At 41.1% G+C, this 20,592-nt stretch overlaps 1 protein-coding gene across 1 annotated transcript in view; it reads left to right on the forward strand.

Annotated features, from left to right (window-relative positions):
• The window catches only part of LOC116366324 (regulator of G-protein signaling 11-like), a gene marked incomplete at its 5' end in the record, with an annotated part of 30,895 nt that extends 10,538 nt beyond the window's left edge, over positions 1 to 20,357 (forward strand). Inside the window, one exon of the mRNA XM_031818509.1 lies at positions 19,650 to 20,357. Coding sequence (XP_031674369.1) covers positions 19,650 to 19,785 — 136 coding nt within the window. The remainder of the gene's footprint in view (positions 1 to 19,649) is intronic.
• Positions 20,358 to 20,592: the final 235 nt, after the last annotated feature.

A 20,592-nucleotide genomic window follows, 5' to 3' on the forward strand; every position in this document is an offset into this window, starting at 1 on the left:
TGAGTGTGAATGAGGTGCACCCATGACCAACTCTGAAACCAGATTGCATAGCGGAGAAGGTACGGTGGGATTCGAAATGGTCTGTGATATGTATGATAACTTTGCTTTCGGAGACCTTAGAAAGGCAGGGTAGGATGGATATGGATCTGTAACAGTTTGGGTCTAGAGTGTCTCCCCCTTTGAAGAGGGGGATGACTGCGGCAGCTTTCCAATCTTTGGGGATCTCAGACTATATAAAAGAGAGGTTGAACAGGCTAGTAATGGGGGTTGCAACAATTGTGGCGGATAATTTTCGAAAGAGAGGGTCCAGATTGTCTAGCCCAGCTGATTTGTAGGGGTCCAGATTTTGCAGCTCTTTCAGAACATCAGCAATCTGGATTTGGGTGAAGGAGAAATGGGGAGGCTTGGGCAAGATGCTGTGGGGGGTGCGGAACTGTTGACCATGGTAGCGGTGAAAAGCATGGCCAGCTGTAGAAAAATGCTTATTGATATTCTAAATTATCATGGATTTATCAGTGGTGACAGTGTTTCCTATCCTCAGTGCAGTGGGCAGCTGGGAGGAGGTCCTCTTATTCTCCATGGACTTTACAGTGTCCCAGAACTTTTTCGAGTTTGTGCTACAGGATGCAAATTTCTGTTTGAAAAAGCTAGCCTTTGCCTACCTAACTGCCTGGGTATATTGGTTGCTAAGTTCCCTGAACAGTTGCATATCGCGGGGCCTATTCAATGCTACTGTTGGAATGAGGTCATTATCCTTCCAGGATACCCTGGCCGATTAGAAAGGCCCTGCTCGCTGAAGTGTTTTAGGGAGCGCTTGACAGTGATGAGGGGTGGTCGTTTGACTGCAGACCCATTACAGACGCAGGCTATACTTATTTTCCACCATAATTTGCAAATAAATTCATAACAAATCCTACAATGTGATTTTCTGGATTTTTTTCCCTCATTTTGTCTGTCATAGTTGAAGTGTACCTATGATGAAAATTACAGGCCTCTCATCTTTTTAAGTGGGAGAAGTTGCACAATTGGTGGCTGACTAAATACTTTTTTGCCCCACTGTATATAGACAGGTAAATTGACTTTACCACAGGTGGACTGTAATCAAGTTGTAGAAACAGGATGCACCTGAGAGTCTCACAGCAAAGGATCTGAATAGTTATTTAAATATGACAGTTATTATGATGAGGTTTGACAGTTATTATGATGAGCTATGACAGTTATTATGATGAGCTATGACAGTTATTATGATGAGCTATGACAGTTATTATGAGGTATGACAGTTATTATGATGAGCTATGACAGTTATTATGATGAGGTTTGACAGTTATTATGAGGTATGACAGTTATTATGATGAGGTATGACAGTTATTATGAGGTATGACAGTTATTATGATGAGGTATGACAGTTATTATGAGGTATGACAGTTATTATGATGAGCTATGACAGTTATTATGATGAGGTATGGCAGTTATTATGATGAGGTATGACAGTTATTATGATGAGGTATGACAGTTATTATGAGGTTTGACAGTTATTATGATGAGGTATGACAGTTATTATGATGAGGTATGACAGTTATTATGATGAGAGGTATGACAGTTATTATGATGAGCTATGACAGTTATTATGATGAGGTTTGACAGTTATTATGATGAGAAATGACCGTTATTATGATGAGGTATGACAGTTATTATGAGGTTTGACAGTTATTATGATGAGCTATGACAGTTATTATGATGAGGTTTGACAGTTATTATGATGAGAAATGACAGTTATTATGATGAGGTATGACAGTTATTATGAGGTTTGACAGTTATTATGATGAGCTATGACAGTTATTATGATGAGCTATGACAGCTATTAGGATGAGGTTTGACAGTTATTATGATGAGGTATAACAGTTATTATGATGAGGTATGACAGTTATTATGAGGTATGACAGTTATTATGATGAGCTATGACAGTTATTATGATGAGGTTTGACAGTTATTATGATGAGCTATGACAGTTATTATGATGAGGTATGACAGTTATTATGATGAGAAATGACAGTTATTATGATGAGGTTTGACAGTTATTATGATGAGCTATGACAGTTATTATGATGAGGTTTGACAGTTATTATGATGAGAAATGACAGTTATTATGATGAGCTATGACAGTTATTATGATGAGAAATGACAGTTATTATGATGAGCTATGACAGTTATGATGAGCTATGACAGTTATTATGATGAGGTTTGACAGTTATTATGATGAGCTATGACAGTTATTATGATGAGGTTTGACAGTTATTATGATGAGAAATGACAGTTATTATTATGAGGTTTGACAGTTATTATGATGAGAAATGACAGTTATTATGATGAGAAATGACAGTTATTATGATGAGAAATGACAGTTATTATGATGAGGTTTGACAGTTATTATGATGAGGTATGACAGTTATTATGATGAGCTATGACAGTTATTATGATGAGGTTTGACAGTTATTATGATGAGAAATGACAGTTATTATTATGAGGTTTGACAGTTATTATGATGAGAAATGACAGTTATTATGCTGAGCTATGACAGTTATTATGATGAGGAATGACAGTTATTATGATGAATACTTATGTAAATAAGGTATTTCTGTTTTTTCAACAACAACCAAATATTGTAAAAGCCTGTTTTCACTTTGTGGGTACTGTGTGTAGGTTGCTGACATTTTGGAATGAGACTGTAATGTAACATTGTGTTGCTGAGGATTGTTTTAAAATTTAATCTGTAATGTAACAAAGTGTGGAAAAAGTCAATGGGTCCGAATACTTTCCGAATGCACTCAATATATACTACACTGCAATATATACTCCTGAATATATACTCAATATATACTACACTGCAATATATACTCCTGAATATATACTCAATATATACTACACTGCAATATATACTCCTGAATATATACTCAATATATACTACACTGCAATATATACTCCTGAATATATACTCAATATAAACTACACTGCATTATATACTCAATATATACTCCTGAATATATACTCAATATATACTCCTGAATATATACTCAATATATACCACACTGCAATATATACTCAATATATACTCCTGGACATTTACTCAATATATTCTACACTGCAATATATACTCCTGAATATATACTCAATATATACTACACTCCTATATATACTCCTGAATATATACTCAATATATACTACACTGCAATATATACTCCTGGATATTTAGTCAATATATACTACACTGCAATATATACTCCTGAATATATACTCAATATATACTACACTGCAATATATACTCCTGGATATTTAGTCAATATATACTACACTGCAATATATACTCCTGAATATATACTCAATATATACTACACTACAATATATACTCAATATATACTCATGGATATATACTCAATATATACTACACTGCAAATATACTCCTGAATATATATTCAATATATACTACACTGCAATATACTCCTGAATATATATTCAATATATACTACACTGCAATATATACTCCTGAATATATATTCAATATATTCTACACTGCAATATATACTCCTGAATATATATTCAATATATACTCAATTACAATATATACTCAATAATATATAGTCAATATATACTACACTGCAATATATACTCCTGAATATATATTCAATATATACTCAATTACAATATATACTCCTGGATATATAGTCAATATATACTCAATTACAATATATACTCCTGGATATATAGTCAATATATACTACACTGCAATATGTACTCCTGAATATATATTCAATATATACTACACTGCAATATATACTCCTGAATATATATTCAATATATACTCAATTACAATATATACTCAATAATATATAGTCAATATATACTCCTGAATATATTTTCAATATATACTCAATTACAATATATACTCCTGGATATATAGTCAATATATACTCAATTAAAATATATACTCCTGGATATATAGTCAATATATACTACACTGCAATATATACTCCTGAATATATATTCACTATATACTCAATTACAATATATACTCCTGGATATTGTCACGGTCGTCGTATGAAGCGGACCAAAATGCAACGTGGTATGTGTTCATGATGATTTTTTAATAAAAGAAAGCACTGAACACTGAATACAAACTACACAAAACAATAAACGAAATAACGACCGTGTAGCTATAATGAGAACTGTGCTGACACAAGCAACTAACATAGACAATCACCCACAAACAAACAGTGAAACCCAGGCTACCTAAGTATGATTCTCAATCAGAGACAACTAATGACACCTGCCTCTGATTGAGAACCATACTAGGCCGAAACATAGAAATCCCCAAAATCTTAGAAAAACAAACATAGACTGGCCACCCCAACTCACGCCCTGACCAAACTAAATAATGACAAAACAAAGGAAATAAAGGTCAGAACGTGACAGATATATAGTTAATATATACTCAATCACAATATATACTCATCAAATATATACTCCTGAATATATATTCAATATATACTCAATTACAATATATACAACTCAAAATATACTCAATAAATGTTAAGTATATACTCTTCAAATATATACTCCTCAATATAAACTCTGCAATATACTACAATACAATATATACTCCTCAAGATATGCTGCATTACAATATATACACTTGTAAATATATATATATAGCATTACAATATACAGTGTGTGTTCAAAACATTAGGAACACCTGCATTTTCCCTGACACAGACTGAGCAAGTGAATCCAGGTGAAAGCGGAAACAGAATGACCAGGTGAATCCAGGTGAAAGCTGAAGCAGAATGACCAGGTGAATCCAGGTGAAAGCTGGATTCACCTGGTCAGGGCCCACATAAACCTGTTAGGGCCTACATAAAGCTGTCAGGGCCTACATAAAGCTGTTAGGTCCTACATAAAGCTGTCAGGGCCTACATAAAGCTGTTAGGGCCTACATAAAGCTGTCAGGGCCTACATAAAGCTGTCAGGGCCTACATAAAGCTGTCAGGGCCTACATAAAGCTTTCAGGGCTTACACAAAGCTGTTAGGGCCTACATAAACCTGTCAGGGCCTACATAAAGCTGATAGGGCCTACATAAAGCTGTCAGGGCCTACATAAAGCTGTCAGGTGTCCTACATAAAGCTGTTAGGGCCTACATAAAGCTGTTAGGGCCTACATAAAGCTGATAGGGCCTACATAAAGCTGTTAGGGCCTACATAAAGCTGTCAGGGGCCTACATAAAGCTGTTAGGGCCTACATAAAGCTGTTAGGGCCTACATAAAGCTGTCAGGGCCTACATAAAGCTGTTAGGGCCTACATAAAGCAGTCAGGGCCTACATAAAGCTGTTAGGGCCTACATAAAGCTGTTAGGGCCTACATAAAGCTGTTAGGGCCTACATAAAGCTGTTAGGGTCTACATAAAGCTGTTAGGGCCTACATAAAGCAGTCAGGGCCTACATAAAGCTGTTAGGGCCTACATAAAGCTGTTAGGGCCTACATAAAGCTGTTAGGGCCTACATAAAGCTGTTAGGGTCTACATAAAGCTGTCAGGGCCTACATAAAGCTGTTAGGGCCTACATAAAGCTGTTAGGTGCTACAAAAAGCTGTTAGGGCCTACATTAAGCTGTCAGGGCCTACATAAAGCTGTTAGGGCCTACATAAAGCTGTCAGGGCCTACATAAAGCTGCCAGGGCCTAGATACAGCTGTTAGGACCTACATAAAGCTGTTAGGACCTACATAAAGCTGTTAGGGCTTACATAAAGCTGTTAGGGCCTACATAAAGCTATTAGGACCTACATAAAGCTGTTAGGACCTACATAAAGCTGTCAGGACCTACATAAAGCTGTCAGGGCCTACATAAACTGTTACAGCCTACATAAAGCTGTCAGGGCCTACATAAAGCTGTCAGGGCCTACATAAAGCTGTCAGGGCCTACATAAAGGTGTTAGGGTCTACATAATGCTTTCAGGGGTCCTACATAAAGCTGTTAGGGCCTACATTAAGCTGTTAGGGCCTACATAAAGCTGTCAGGGTCTACATAAAGGTGTTAGGGTCTACATAATGCTTTCAGGGGTCCTACATAAAGCTGTTAGGGCCTACATAAAGCTGTTAGGGCTTACATAAAGCTGTCAGGGCCTACATAAAGCTGTTAGGGCCTACATAATGCTTTCAGGGGGCCTACATAATGCTTTCAGGGGTCCTACATAAAGCTGTTAGTGCCTACATAACGCTGTTAGGGCCTACATAAAGCTGTTAGGGCCTACATAAAGCTGTTAGTGCCTACATAACGCTGTTAGGGCCTACATAAAGCTGTTAGGGCCTACATAAAGCTGTCAGGGCCTACATAAAGCTGTTAGGGCCTACATAATGCTTTTGGGGGTTCTACATAAAGCTGTTAGGTCCTACATAAAGGTGTTAGGGCCTACATTAAGCTGTTACGGCCTACATAAAGCTGTTAGGGCCTACATAAAGCTGTCAGGGCCTACATAAAGCTGTCAGGGCCTCATAAAGCTGTCAGGGCCTACATAAAGCTGTTAGGGCCTACATAAAGCTGTTAGGGCCTTCATAAAGCTGTCAGGGCCTACATAAAGCTGTCAGGGCCTCATAAAGCTGTCAGGGCCTACATAAAGCTGTTATGGCCTACATAAAGCTGTTAGGGCCTACATAAAGCTGTCGGGGCCTACATAAAGCTGTCAGGGCCTACATAAAGCTGTTAGGGCCTACATAAAGCTGTCGGGGCCTACATAAAGCTGTCAGGGCCTACATAAAGCTGTTAGGGCCTACATAAAGCTGTTAGGGCCTACATAAAGCTGTTAGGGCCTACATAAAGCTGTTAGGGTCTACATAAAGCTGTCAGGGCCTACATAAAGCTGTTAGGGCCTACATAAAGCTGTTAGGTGCTACAAAAAGCTGTTAGGGCCTACATTAAGCTGTCAGGGCCTACATAAAGCTGTTAGGGCCTACATAAAGCTGTCAGGGCCTACATAAAGCTGTCAGGGCCTAGATACAGCTGTTAGGACCTACATAAAGCTGTTAGGACCTACATAAAGCTGTTAGGGCTTACATAAAGCTGTTAGGGCCTACATAAAGCTATTAGGACCTACATAAAGCTGTTAGGACCTACATAAAGCTGTCAGGACCTACATAAAGCTGTCAGGGCCTACATAAACTGTTACAGCCTACATAAAGCTGTTAGGGCCTACATAAAGCTGTCAGGGCCTACATAATGCTGTCAGGGCCTACATAAAGGTGTTAGGGTCTACATAAAGGTGTTAGGGTCTACATAATGCTTTCAGGGGTCCTACATAAAGCTGTTAGGGCCTACATTAAGCTGTTAGGGCCTACATAAAGCTGTCAGGGTCTACATAAAGGTGTTAGGGTCTACATAATGCTTTCAGGGGTCCTACATAAAGCTGTTAGGGCCTACATAAAGCTGTTAGGGCTTACATAAAGCTGTCAGGGCCTACATAAAGCTGTTAGGGCCTACATAATGCTTTCAGGGGGCCTACATAATGCTTTCAGGGGTCCTACATAAAGCTGTTAGTGCCTACATAACGCTGTTAGGGCCTACATAAAGCTGTTAGGGCCTACATAAAGCTGTTAGTGCCTACATAACGCTGTTAGGGCCTACATAAAGCTGTTAGGGCCTACATAAAGCTGTCAGGGCCTACATAAAGCTGTTAGGGCCTACATAATGCTTTTGGGGGTTCTACATAAAGCTGTTAGGTCCTACATAAAGGTGTTAGGGCCTACATTAAGCTGTTACGGCCTACATAAAGCTGTTAGGGCCTACATAAAGCTGTTAGGGCCTACATAAAGCTGTCAGGGCCTCATAAAGCTGTCAGGGCCTACATAAAGCTGTTAGGGCCTACATAAAGCTGTTAGGGCCTTCATAAAGCTGTCAGGGCCTACATAAAGCTGTCAGGGCCTCATAAAGCTGTCAGGGCCTACATAAAGCTGTTATGGCCTACATAAAGCTGTTAGGGCCTACATAAAGCTGTCGGGGCCTACATAAAGCTGTCAGGGCCTACATAAAGCTGTTAGGGCCTACATAAAGCTGTTAGGGCCTACATAAAGCTGTTAGGGTCTACATAAAGCTGTCAGGGCCTACATAAAGCTGTTAGGGCCTACATAAAGCTGTTAGGTGCTACAAAAAGCTGTTAGGGCCTACATTAAGCTGTCAGGGCCTACATAAAGCTGTTAGGGCCTACATAAAGCTGTCAGGGCCTACATAAAGCTGTCAGGGCCTAGATACAGCTGTTAGGACCTACATAAAGCTGTTAGGACCTACATAAAGCTGTTAGGGCTTACATAAAGCTGTTAGGGCCTACATAAAGCTATTAGGACCTACATAAAGCTGTTAGGACCTACATAAAGCTGTCAGGACCTACATAAAGCTGTCAGGGCCTACATAAACTGTTACAGCCTACATAAAGCTGTCAGGGCCTACATAAAGCTGTCAGGGCCTACATAAAGGTGTTAGGGTCTACATAAAGCTGTCAGGGCCTACATAAAGCTGTCAGGGCCTACATAATGCTTTCAGGGGTCCTACATAAAGCTGTTAGGGCCTACATTAAGCTGTTAGGGCCTACATAAAGCTGTCAGGGTCTACATAAAGGTGTTAGGGTCTACATAATGCTTTCAGGGGTCCTACATAAAGCTGTTAGGGCCTACATAAAGCTGTTAGGGCTTACATAAAGCTGTCAGGGCCTACATAAAGCTGTTAGGGCCTACATAATGCTTTCAGGGGGCCTACATAATGCTTTCAGGGGTCCTACATAAAGCTGTTAGTGCCTACATAACGCTGTTAGGGCCTACATAAAGCTGTTAGGGCCTACATAAAGCTGTTAGTGCCTACATAACGCTGTTAGGGCCTACATAAAGCTGTTAGGGCCTACATAAAGCTGTCAGGGCCTACATAAAGCTGTTAGGGCCTACATAATGCTTTTGGGGGTTCTACATAAAGCTGTTAGGTCCTACATAAAGGTGTTAGGGCCTACATTAAGCTGTTACGGCCTACATAAAGCTGTTAGGGCCTACATAAAGCTGTTAGGGCCTACATAAAGCTGTCAGGGCCTCATAAAGCTGTCAGGGCCTACATAAAGCTGTTAGGGCCTACATAAAGCTGTTAGGGCCTTCATAAAGCTGTCAGGGCCTACATAAAGCTGTCAGGGCCTCATAAAGCTGTCAGGGCCTACATAAAGCTGTTATGGCCTACATAAAGCTGTTAGGGCCTACATAAAGCTGTCGGGGCCTACATAAAGCTGTCAGGGCCTACATAAAGCTGTTAGGGCCTACATAAAGCTGTCGGGGCCTACATAAAGCTGTCAGGGCCTACATAAAGCTGTCAGGGGTCTTACATAAAGCTGTCAGGGGTCCTACATAAAGCTGTCAGGGGTCTTACATAAAGCTGTTAGGGCCTACATAAAGCTGTCAGGGCCTACATAAAGCTACATGAAGCTGTTAGGGCCTACATAAAGCTGTTAGGGCCTACATAAGCTGTTAGGGCCTACATAATGCTGTCAGGGCCTACATAAAGCTGTTAGGGCCTACATAAAGCTGTTAGGGCCTACATAAAGCTGTTAGGGCCTACATAAAGCTGTCAGGGGTCCTACATAATGCTTTCAGGGGTCCTACATAAAACTGTTAGGGCCTACATGAATCTGTTAGGGCATACATAATGCTTTCATGGGTCCTACATAAAGCTTTCAGGGGTCCTACATAAAGCTGTTAGGGCCTACATAAAGCTGTTAGGGCCTACATAAAGCTGTTAGGGCCTACATAAAGCTGTCAGGGCCTACATAAAGCTGTTAGGGCCTACATAAAGTTGTTAGGGCCTACATAAAGCTGTCAGGGCCTACATAAAGCTGTCAGGGCCTACATAAAGCTGTCAGGGCCTACATAAAGGTGTTAGGGTCTACATAATGCTTTCAGGGGTCCTACATAAAGCTGTTAGGGCCTACATAAAGCTGTCAGGGCCTACATAAAGGTGTTAGGGTCTACATAATGCTTTCAGGGGTCCTACATAAAGCTGTTAGGTCCTACATAAAGGTGTTAGGGCCTACATTAAGCTGTTACGGCCTACATAAAGCTGTTAGGGCCTACATAAAGCTGTCAGGGCCTCATAAAGCTGTTAGGGCCTACATAAAGCTGTTAGGGCCTACATAAAGCTGTTAGGGCCTAAATAAAGCTGTCAGGGCATACATAAAGCTGTCAGGGGTCGTACATAAAGCTGTCAGGGGTCGTACATAACGCTGTCAGGGGTCCTACATAAAGCTGTCAGGGGTCTTACATAAAGCAGTCCGGGCCTACATATAGCTACATAAAGCTGTTAGGGCCTACATAAAGCTGTCAGGGCCTACATAAAGCTACATGAAGCTGTTAGGGCCTACATAATGCTGTCAGGGCCTACATAAAGCTGTTAGGGCCAACATAAAGCTGTTAGGGCCTACATAAAGCTGTTAGGGCCTACATAAAGCTTTCAGGGGTCCTACATAATGCCTTCAGGGGTCCTACATAAAGCTGTTAGGGCCTACATGAATCTGTTAGGGCCTACATAATGCTTTCAGGGGTCCTACATAAAGCTTTCACGGGTCCTACATAAAGCTGTTAGGGCCTACATAAAGCTGTTAGGGCCTACATAAAGCTGTTAGGGCCTACATAAAGCTGTTAGGGCCTACATAAAGCTGTTAGGGCCTACATAAAGTTGTTAGGGCCTACATAAAGCTGTCAGGGCCTACATAAAGTTGTTAGGGCCTACATAAAGCTGTCAGGACCTACATAAAGCTGTCAGGGCCTACATAAACTGTTACAGCCTACATAAAGCTGTCAGGGCCTACATAAAGCTGTCAGGGCCTACATAAAGGTGTTAGGGTCTACATAAAGCTGTCAGGGCCTACATAAAGGTGTTAGGGTCTACATAATGCTTTCAGGGGTCCTACATAAAGCTGTTAGGGCCTACATAAAGCTGTTAGGGCCTACATAAAGCTGTCAGGGCCTACATAAAGGTGTTAGGGTCTACATAATGCTTTCAGGGGTCCTACATAAAGCTGTTAGGGCCTACATAAAGCTGTTAGGGCCTACATAAAGCTGTCAGGGCCTACATAAAGCTGTTAGGGCCTACATAAAGCTGTTAGGGCCGACATAAAGCTGTTAGGGCCTACATAAAGCTACATAAAGCTGTCAGGGGTCTTACATAAAGCAGTCCGGGCCTACATATAGCTACATAAAGCTGTTAGGGCCTACATAAAGCTGTTAGGGCCTACATAAAGCTACATGAAGCTGTTAGGGCCTACATAAAGCTGTTAGGTTCTACATAAAGCTGTTAGGGCCTACATAAAGCTGTTAGGGCCTACATAAAGCTGTTAGGGCCTACATAATGCTTTCGGGGGTCCTACATAAAGCTGTTAGGTCCTACATAAAGGTGTTAGGGCCTACATTAAGCTGTTACGGCCTACATAAAGCTGTTAGGGCCTACATAAAGCTGTTAGGGCCTACATAAAGCTGATAGGGCCTACATAAAGCTGTCAGGGCCTCATAAAGCTGTCAGGGCCTACGTAAAGCTGTTAGGGCCTACATAAAGCTGTTAAGGCCTACATAAAGCTGTCAGGACATACATAAAGCTGTCAGGGGTCCTACATAAAGCTGTCAGGGGTCTTACATAAAGCAGTCCGGGCCTACATAAAGCTGTCAGGGCCTACATAAAGCTACATGAAGCTGTTAAGGCCTACATAAAGCTGTTAAGTTCTACATAAAGCTGTTAGGGCCTACATAAAGCTGTTAGGGCCTACATAAAGCTGTTAGGGCCTACATAATGCTGTCAGGGCCTACATAAAGCTGTTAGGGCCTACATAAAGCTGTTAGGGCCTACATAAAGCTGTTAGGGCCCACATAAAGCTGTCAGGGGTCCTACATAAAGCTGTCAGGGCCTACATAAAGCTGTTAGGGCCTACATAAAGCTGTCAGGGGTCCTACATAATGCTTTCAGGGGTCCTACATAAAGCTGTTAGGGCCTACATGAATCTATTAGGGCCTACGTAATGCTGTCAGGGGTCCTACATAAAGCTGTCAGGGGTCTTACATAAAGCAGTCAGGGCCTACATAAAGCTGACAGGGCCTACATAAAGCTACATGAAGCTGTTAGGGCCTACATAAAGCTGTTAAGTTCTACATAATGCTTTCAGGCGTCCTACATAAAGCTGTTAGGGCCTACATAAAGCTGTCAGGGCCTACATAAAGGTGTTAGGGTCTACATAATGCTTTCAGGGGTCCTACATAAAGCTGTTAGGGCCTACATAAAGCTGTTAGGGCCTACATAAAGCTGTCAGGGCCTACATAAAGCTGTCAGGGCCTACATAAAGGTGTTAGGGCCTACATAAAGCTGTCAGGGCCTCATAAAGCTGTCAGGGCCTACATAAAGCTGTTAGGGCCTACATAAAGCTGTTAGGGCCTACATAAAGCTGTCAGGGCATACATAAAGCTGTTAGGGCCTACATAAAGCTGTTAGGGCCTACATAAAGCTGTCAGGGCCTCATAAAGCTGTCAGGGCCTACGTAAACCTGTTAGGGCCTACATAAAGCTGTTAGGGCCTACATAAAGCTGTCAGGGCATACATAAAGCTGTCAGGGGTCCTACATAAAGCTGTCAGGGGTCTTACATAAAGCAGTCCGGGCCTACATAAAGCTGTCAGGGCCTACATAAAGCTACATGAAGCTGTTAGGGCCTACATAAAGCTGTTAAGTTCTACATAAAGCTGTTAGGGCCTACATAAAGCTGTTAGGGCCTACATAAAGCTGTTAGGGCCTACATAATGCTGTTAGGGCCTACATAAAGCTGTTAGGGCCTACATAAAGCTGTTAGGGCCCACATAAAGCTGTCAGGGGTCCTACATAAAGCTGTCAGGGCCTACATAAAGCTGTTAGGGCCTACATAAAGCTGTCAGGGGTCCTACATAATGCTTTCAGGGGTCCTACATAAAGCTGTTAGGGCCTACATGAATCTATTAGGGCCTACGTAATGCTTTCAGGGGTCCTACATAAAGCTTTCAGGGGTCCTACATAAAGCTGTTAGGGCCTACATAAAGCTGGTAGGGCCTACATAAAGCTGTTAGGGCCTACATAAAGCTGTCAGGGCCTACATAAAGCTGTTAGGGCCTACATAATGCTTTCAGGGATCCTACATAAAGCTGTTAGGGCCTACATGAATCTGTTAGGGCCGACATAAAGCTGTTAGGGCCTACATAATGCTTTCAGGGGTCCTACATAAAGCTGTTAGGGCCTACATAAAGCTGTTAGGGCCTACATAAAGCTGTTAGGGCCTACATAAAGCTGTCAGGGCCTACATAAAGCTGTTAGGGCCTACATAAAGCTGTTAGGGCCTACATAAAGCTGTTAGGGCCTACATAAAGCTGTCAGGGGTCCTAAATAATGCTTTCAGGGGGCCTACATAAAGCTGTTAGGGCCTACATAAAGCTGTTAGGGCCTACATAATGCTTTCAGGGGTCCTACATAAAGCTGTTAGGGCCTACATAAAGCTGTTAGGGCCTACATAAAGCTGTTAGGGCCTACATAAAGCTGTCAGGGCCTACATAAAGCTGTTAGGGCCTACATAAAGCTGTTAGGGCATACATAAAGCTGTTAGGGCCTACATAAAGCTGTCAGAGCCTACATAAAGCTGTTGGGGCCTACATAATGCTTTCAGGGGTCCTACATAAAGCTGTTAGGGCCTACATAAAGCTGTTAGGGCCTACATAAAGCTGTTAGGGCCTACATAAAGGTGTTAGGGTCTACATAAAGCTGTCAGGGCCTACATAAAGCTGTTATGGCCTACATAAGCTACATAAAGCTGTTAGGGCCTACATTAAGCTGTTATGGCCTACATAAAGCTTTCAGGGCCTACATAAAGCTGCCAGGGCCTACATGAAGCTGTTAGGGCCTACATAAAGCTGTTAAGGCCGACATAAAGCTATTAGGGCCTACATAAAGCTGGTAGGGCTTACATGAAGCTGGTAGGGCCGACATAAAGCTGGTAGGGCCTACATAAAGCTGGTAGGGCCGACATAAATCTGGTAGGGCCTACATAAAGCTGTTAAGGCCGACATAAAGCTGCCCCAACAGCAGAGCTTCTTTTCAGCACTGTGGAGTAAATCCTTACCACCATTACACCTGGCTATCAGCAGAACCTTGTCTGGCAGCAAAACAGTTCATTCAGCATAATTTAATGCCTTTAAATAAAACTTAGCTGATATGGCTTACTTGCTTAAACAAATGTGGTTTCTACTGACAATGGAGATGCACAAACTATGGCATAAGGGGATGACGAATGGCAATCCATCATTTTGCTTAAGACATTAATGAGCGAGCTAGGATGGACGTAGTCAATATAACGATTTGTTCAGCACTTTTGAAATGTACAGCGACAGAATCAGAACATTGGCTGTTCTTACAGTATTCTCCCTGTACACCAAGTCAGAACCATAGGATAAATAGAGGGGGTATATAAGCAGACAAGGAAAGCTCTTACAATGATGATTACATTTCTCTAAAACAGGCTATAGGCTGCATGCGCACCATCAAGTCAGAACAGTAGGCTAAGTTATGAGGGCGAAAGGGACCAAATTATTAGGGTGAGGTACATGGGCTACTAACAGCTTGCTACACCACATATACTTAGTATTACTTTCTCAGCTACAGTATACATATCTCCCTGGCATATTACATAATTTATGTAGCAGCATACAAGACATGTTTGGACTCACCTTGTTGTGCTGTGCTCACTTAAACAGCTCACTTGGAATTCCCGAGCTGGATGACCGTTCAAAATGTATTTTCCCAGTCGGAGCTTGTTTGTTTTGAACTCTGCAAAAGTCATGCTGGATCATGAGTTTGCTACAACCTAGCCTATGAATGAAAGTTTACAGCGTAGGTGTACTGGTCAAGAGAAATTTGAGTAATCAAGGTGACAGACATTGACACATTCAGTACCGTCTTGCACAATCTTGCCTGCATCCAGCTGATCTAGGGTGCAATCATTAGTCCAACAGTTGTAAACAAGTTTTTCTATTCAGGTATGTTTATCCTCGTTTCGTTACGTTTACTTCCGTTTAAGAAAATTTGAATGAATGATCACACACAAAAGCAGTTCACTTTTGTAGCAGCCAGATCGTTGTATAATTCCTTCTTGCGTCTACGTGTTCTCCTCCTCTCACCTTTTCACTTGGCTTGTGGACTTCAGTGGACAACAGATCAACTGTCTGTGACCAGGTGAAAAACCTTTCCGAGCCAAACCCTTATATCATAACCGCTAACCGCTGCACACAGCCTGTGTTGTTGTCACAATATTAGCTAACGTCAAGTCAACAACACAGCTACAAGAACTAACGCTTTAGTGAACCTGCTACAATCAAACAGTACAGTGCATAGTTAGTAAGCAGTTTAGCAGTGCCACCGGCAAGCTCTGGTGGCTATAAGTTAATACAAAGCTTACCTTGACTTGGAAGAGTTCCAGTGTTGGATAGCCATAGCCAGCTAGCTAACATAGCATCCCTCTCTGTTGGATAGCCATAGCCAGCTAGCTAACATAGCATCTCTCTCTGTTGGATAGCCATAGCCAGCTAGCTAACATAGCATCCCTCTCTGTTGGATAGCCATAGCCAGCTAGCTAACATAGCATCCCTCTCTGTTGGATAGCCATAGCCAGCTAGCTAACATAGCATCTCTCTCTGTTTGATAGCCATAGCCAGCTAGCTAACATAGCATCCCTCTCTGTTGGATAGCCATAGCCAGCTAGCTAACATAGCATCCCTCTCTGTTGAATAGCCATAGCCAGCTAGCTAACATAGCATCTCTCTCTGTTGGATAGCCATAGCCAGCTAGCTAACATAGCATCCCTCTCTGTTGGATAGCCATAGCCAGCTAGCTAACATAGCATCCCTCTCTGTTGGATAGCCATAGCCAGCTAGCTAACATAGCATCTCTCTCTGTTTGATAGCCATAGCCAGCTAGCTAACATAGCATCCCTCTCTGTTTGAGCCTGGTGTTTGAGTAGGATAAACTAGCTAGCTACATTTTATAGTTACATTTTATAGTTAAGTAAATGAAAGTGACAGAATGTATTTGTCCAAAACTGTTCAATTTTTATCTTTCTCTCTCTCTGAGTCAACTACTCACCACATTTTATGCACTGCAGTGCTAGCTAGCTGTAGCGTATACTAGATTCATTCTCTGATCCTTTGATTGGGTGGACAACATGTCAGTTCATTCTGCAAGAGCTCTGATAGGTTGGAGAACGTCCTCCGGAAGTTGTCATAATTACTGTGTAAGTCTATGGAAGGGGTTGAGAACCATGAGCCTCCTAGGTTTTGTATTGAAGTCCCCCAGAGGAGGATGGGCACTAAATGTCCTCCGGCTACACCATGGTGCTACCCTACAGAGTGCTGTTGAGGCTACTGTCGACCTTCATAGCAAAACAGTGTGTTTAAATAAATTATTTGGTGACGTGAATATATTTAGTAAAGTTTTATCTAAAAAGGATAACTTTTTTTATGTTTCACTATTTTTATTTTATGAAATTCACTTCCTCCTCTGAGGAGCCTCGACTGTCCTCAATATATTCTACAATACATACTCAACATACACTGAGTGGACAAAACATGATATATTTTGAGTTGTACTCCCTTTTGCCCTCAGAAACGTCTCAATTCATCAAGAAATGGACTCTATAAGGTATCTAAAGTATTCCACAGGGATGCTGGTCCGTGTTGACTCCAATGCTTCCCACAGTTGTGTCAAGTTGGCCGGATACTGTGGGGTCCGAAGTGATTGACAACCTTGAATTATTTTATACAATAATTTTTGCTCATCTTTATCAAGGGTCTCAATTATTTCAGCCCCTCACTATATACTCCTGAAAATATACTACATTACAATATATACTCCTCAATATATACTCCTTAAATACTACAATATACTCACTATATTTACAATATATACTCCTCAATATGTTCTCCTTAAATACTACAATGTACTCACCATATTAACAATATATACTCCTCAATATATACTCCTTAAATACTACAGTATACTCACTATATTAACAATATATACTCCTTATACACTACAACATACTCACTATATAAAAATATATACTATTTTTATACAACATACTCACTATATTTAGAATATAGACTCCTCATATACTATAATATTCTCATTATGTTAACAATATATACTCACTACTGTATATACCCCTTATATACTACAATATACTCACTATATTAACAATATATACTCACTACTGTATATACCCCTTATATACTACAACATACTCACTATGTTAACAATATATACTCACTACTGTATACACCCCTTATATACTACAATATACTCACTATATTAACAATATATACTCACTACTGTATATACCCCTTATATACTACAATATACTCACTATATTAACAATATATGCTCACTACTGTATATACCCCTTATATACTACAATATACTCACTATATTAACAATATATACTCACTACTGTATATACCCCTTATATACTACAATATACTCACTATATTAACAATATATACTCACTACTGTATATACCCCTTATATACTACAATATACTCACTATATTAACAATATATACTCACTACTGTATATACCCCTTATATACTACAATATACTCACTATATTAACAATATATACTCACTACTGTATATACCCCTTATATACTACAATATACTCACTATATTAACAATATATACTCACTACTGTATATACCCCTTATATACTACAATATACTCACTATATTAACAATATATACTCACTACTGTATATACCCCTTATATACTACAATATACTCACTATATTCATTTACAGAATATCACAAAAGTGAGTACTCCCCTCACATTTGTGTAAATATTTATCTTTTCATGTGACACTGAAGAAATGACACTTTGCTATAATGTAAAGTAGTGAGTAGTGAGTAGTGAGTGTACAGCTTGTATAACAGTGTACATTTGCTGTCCCCTCAAAATAACTCAACACACAGCCATTAATGTCTAAACCGCTGGCAACAAAAGTGAGTACACCCCTAAGTGAAAATGTCCAAATTGGGCCCAAAGTGTCAATATTTTGTGTGGCCACCATAATTTTTCAGCACTGCCTTAACCCTCTTGGGCATGGAGTTCACCAGAGCTTCACAGGTTGCCACTGGAGTCCTCTTCCACCCCTCCATGACGACATCACGGAGCTGGTGGATGTTAGAGACCTTGCACTCCTCCACCTTCCGTTTGAGGATGCCCCACAGATGCTCAATAGGGTTTAGGTCTGGAGACATGCTTGGCCAGTCCATCACCTTTACCCTCAGCTTCTTTAGCAAGGCAGTAGTCGTCTTGGAGGTGTGTTTGGGGTCGTTATCATGTTGGAATACTGCCCTGCGGCCCAGTCTCCGAAGGGAGGGGAACATGCTCTGCTTCAGTATGTCACAGTACATGTTGGCATTCATGGTTCCCTCAATGAACTGTAGCTCCCCAGTGCCGGCAGCACGCATGCAGCCTCAGACCAATTATCCTGGTTGCCACCACACAGGCTTGACACCATCTGAACCAAATAAGTTTATCTTGGTCTCGTCAGACCACAGGACACGGTTCCAGTAATCCATGTCCTTAGTCTGCTTGTCTTCAGAAAACTGTTTGCGGGCTTTCTTGTGCATCTTTAGAAGAGGCTTCCTTCTGAGACGACAGCCATGCAGACCAATTTGATGCAGTGTACGGCGTATGGTCTGAGCACTGACAGGCTGACCCCCCACCCCTTCAACCTCTGCAGCAATGCTGGCAGCACTCATACGTCTATTTCCCAAAGACAACCTCTGAATATGACGCTGAGCACGTGCACTCAACTTCTTTGGTCGACCATGGCGAGTCCTGTTCTGAGTGGAACCTGTCCAGTTAAACCGCTGTATGGTCTTGGCCACCGTGCTGCAGCTCAGTTTCAGGGTCTTGGCAATCTTCTTATAGTCCAGGCCATCTTTATGTAGAGCAACAATCATTTTTTTCAGACTTCCAGTGACCAGTCAGTATGAGGGAGTCACATGACACCGGGGAGGGAAAATGGCTAATTGGGCCCAATTTGAACATTTTCACTTAGGGGTGTACTCACTTTTGATGCCAGCGGTTTAGACATTAATGGCTGTGTGTTGAGTTATTTTGAGGGGACAGCAAATTTATACTGTTATACAAGCTGTACACTCACTACTTTACATTGTAGCAAAGTGTCATTTCTTCAGTGTTGTCACATGAAAATATATACTCAAATATTTACAAAAATGTGAGGGGTGTACTCACTTTTGTGATATACTGTATATACTGTATTTACTATATCCAACGATGCTCTTGCTCGTACTTCCCGCTCTCTTTACTCTCTCTCTCCCTGCTTCTCCCTATCTCCTTTCCTCTCTCCCTGCCTTCCTTTCTCTCATCCTCTCTCCCTCTCCCTCCTTCCTCTCTGCTTCTTTCCCTTTCTCCCTGCCTCTCCCATCTCCTTCCCTATATAATTTCCTCTCTCCTTCCTTCCTTTCTCTCCCTCCCTCTCTCCATCCTCTCTCCCTTCCTCCTCTCAGTGTATTTCCCTTCATGAGGCGACAGCGTCACTCTAGCCCCTCTCCTGCCATGGTTACCCAAGCGACAGAAGATGATGGAAAGGCTAAAGGGGCGGGACCAACAGGAACAAGCTCCACAACCAACTCTCAGATCTGATTGCCATGGGAATACCACAACCACCATGTTCATGACACCCAGATCTGGTCACCATTGTATCACTATAGTAATCATTCAAGACCCTGCATCTACTTCTAGAAGTTATAATACAGTCTAGTAGTTATATTTATGAATATAGAACTATAGGTATAGTTTACAGAGACAATCTGAAAGATTTCCACTGTTCAATTAATGTAGATTTAAGGCCAGTTTATACTTGGTCTAATAACATGTCTATGGACAATTATAATGTGACAAGTGTCGCTGGTCAAAACAACTTTTAATTTATACTCCTGTGGAATGTCTGTAGACTGTCGTTGCGACTGTTAGTTTCCTTGTTGCAGAGACATGAAAAAGTTCCCGTCTCTGCGACTGTCGCAACGTCCGTTGTCGTGGTTACCGGACTGTGACACGATGATGTTGTAGTTCTATTATTCTCAAATAGATTTACCTAGTTTTATTCCGTCACTCTGTGGCAGTCAGCTATTTTCTGTCGGCTCACAATTATCTTTTAAATAATGATGTTGTGGGTTTGTGTTTCTGTAATAATGAATAAAAGTAGTAAGACGTTGTCAGCTATACTCTGGTCATTATTTGAACTGGCTAACTAGCTAGCAACTAACCAAAACATTGTTTTGAAAATAGCTTTTAGTTGCCTGGCTTGCTAGGTTCACATTTAACTGAATTCATTTTTAAACGGGTTTATTGGTGCTAGAGAAAGTCTACTATTTGGAGCACTGGGATGCAGATCAAATCAAATCAAATCAAATTTATTTATATAGCCCTTCGTACATCAGCTGATATCTC

Source organism: Oncorhynchus kisutch, unplaced genomic scaffold (genome assembly GCF_002021735.2).
Source record: "Oncorhynchus kisutch isolate 150728-3 unplaced genomic scaffold, Okis_V2 scaffold1443, whole genome shotgun sequence".
Taxonomy (NCBI): Eukaryota; Metazoa; Chordata; class Actinopteri; order Salmoniformes; family Salmonidae; genus Oncorhynchus; species Oncorhynchus kisutch.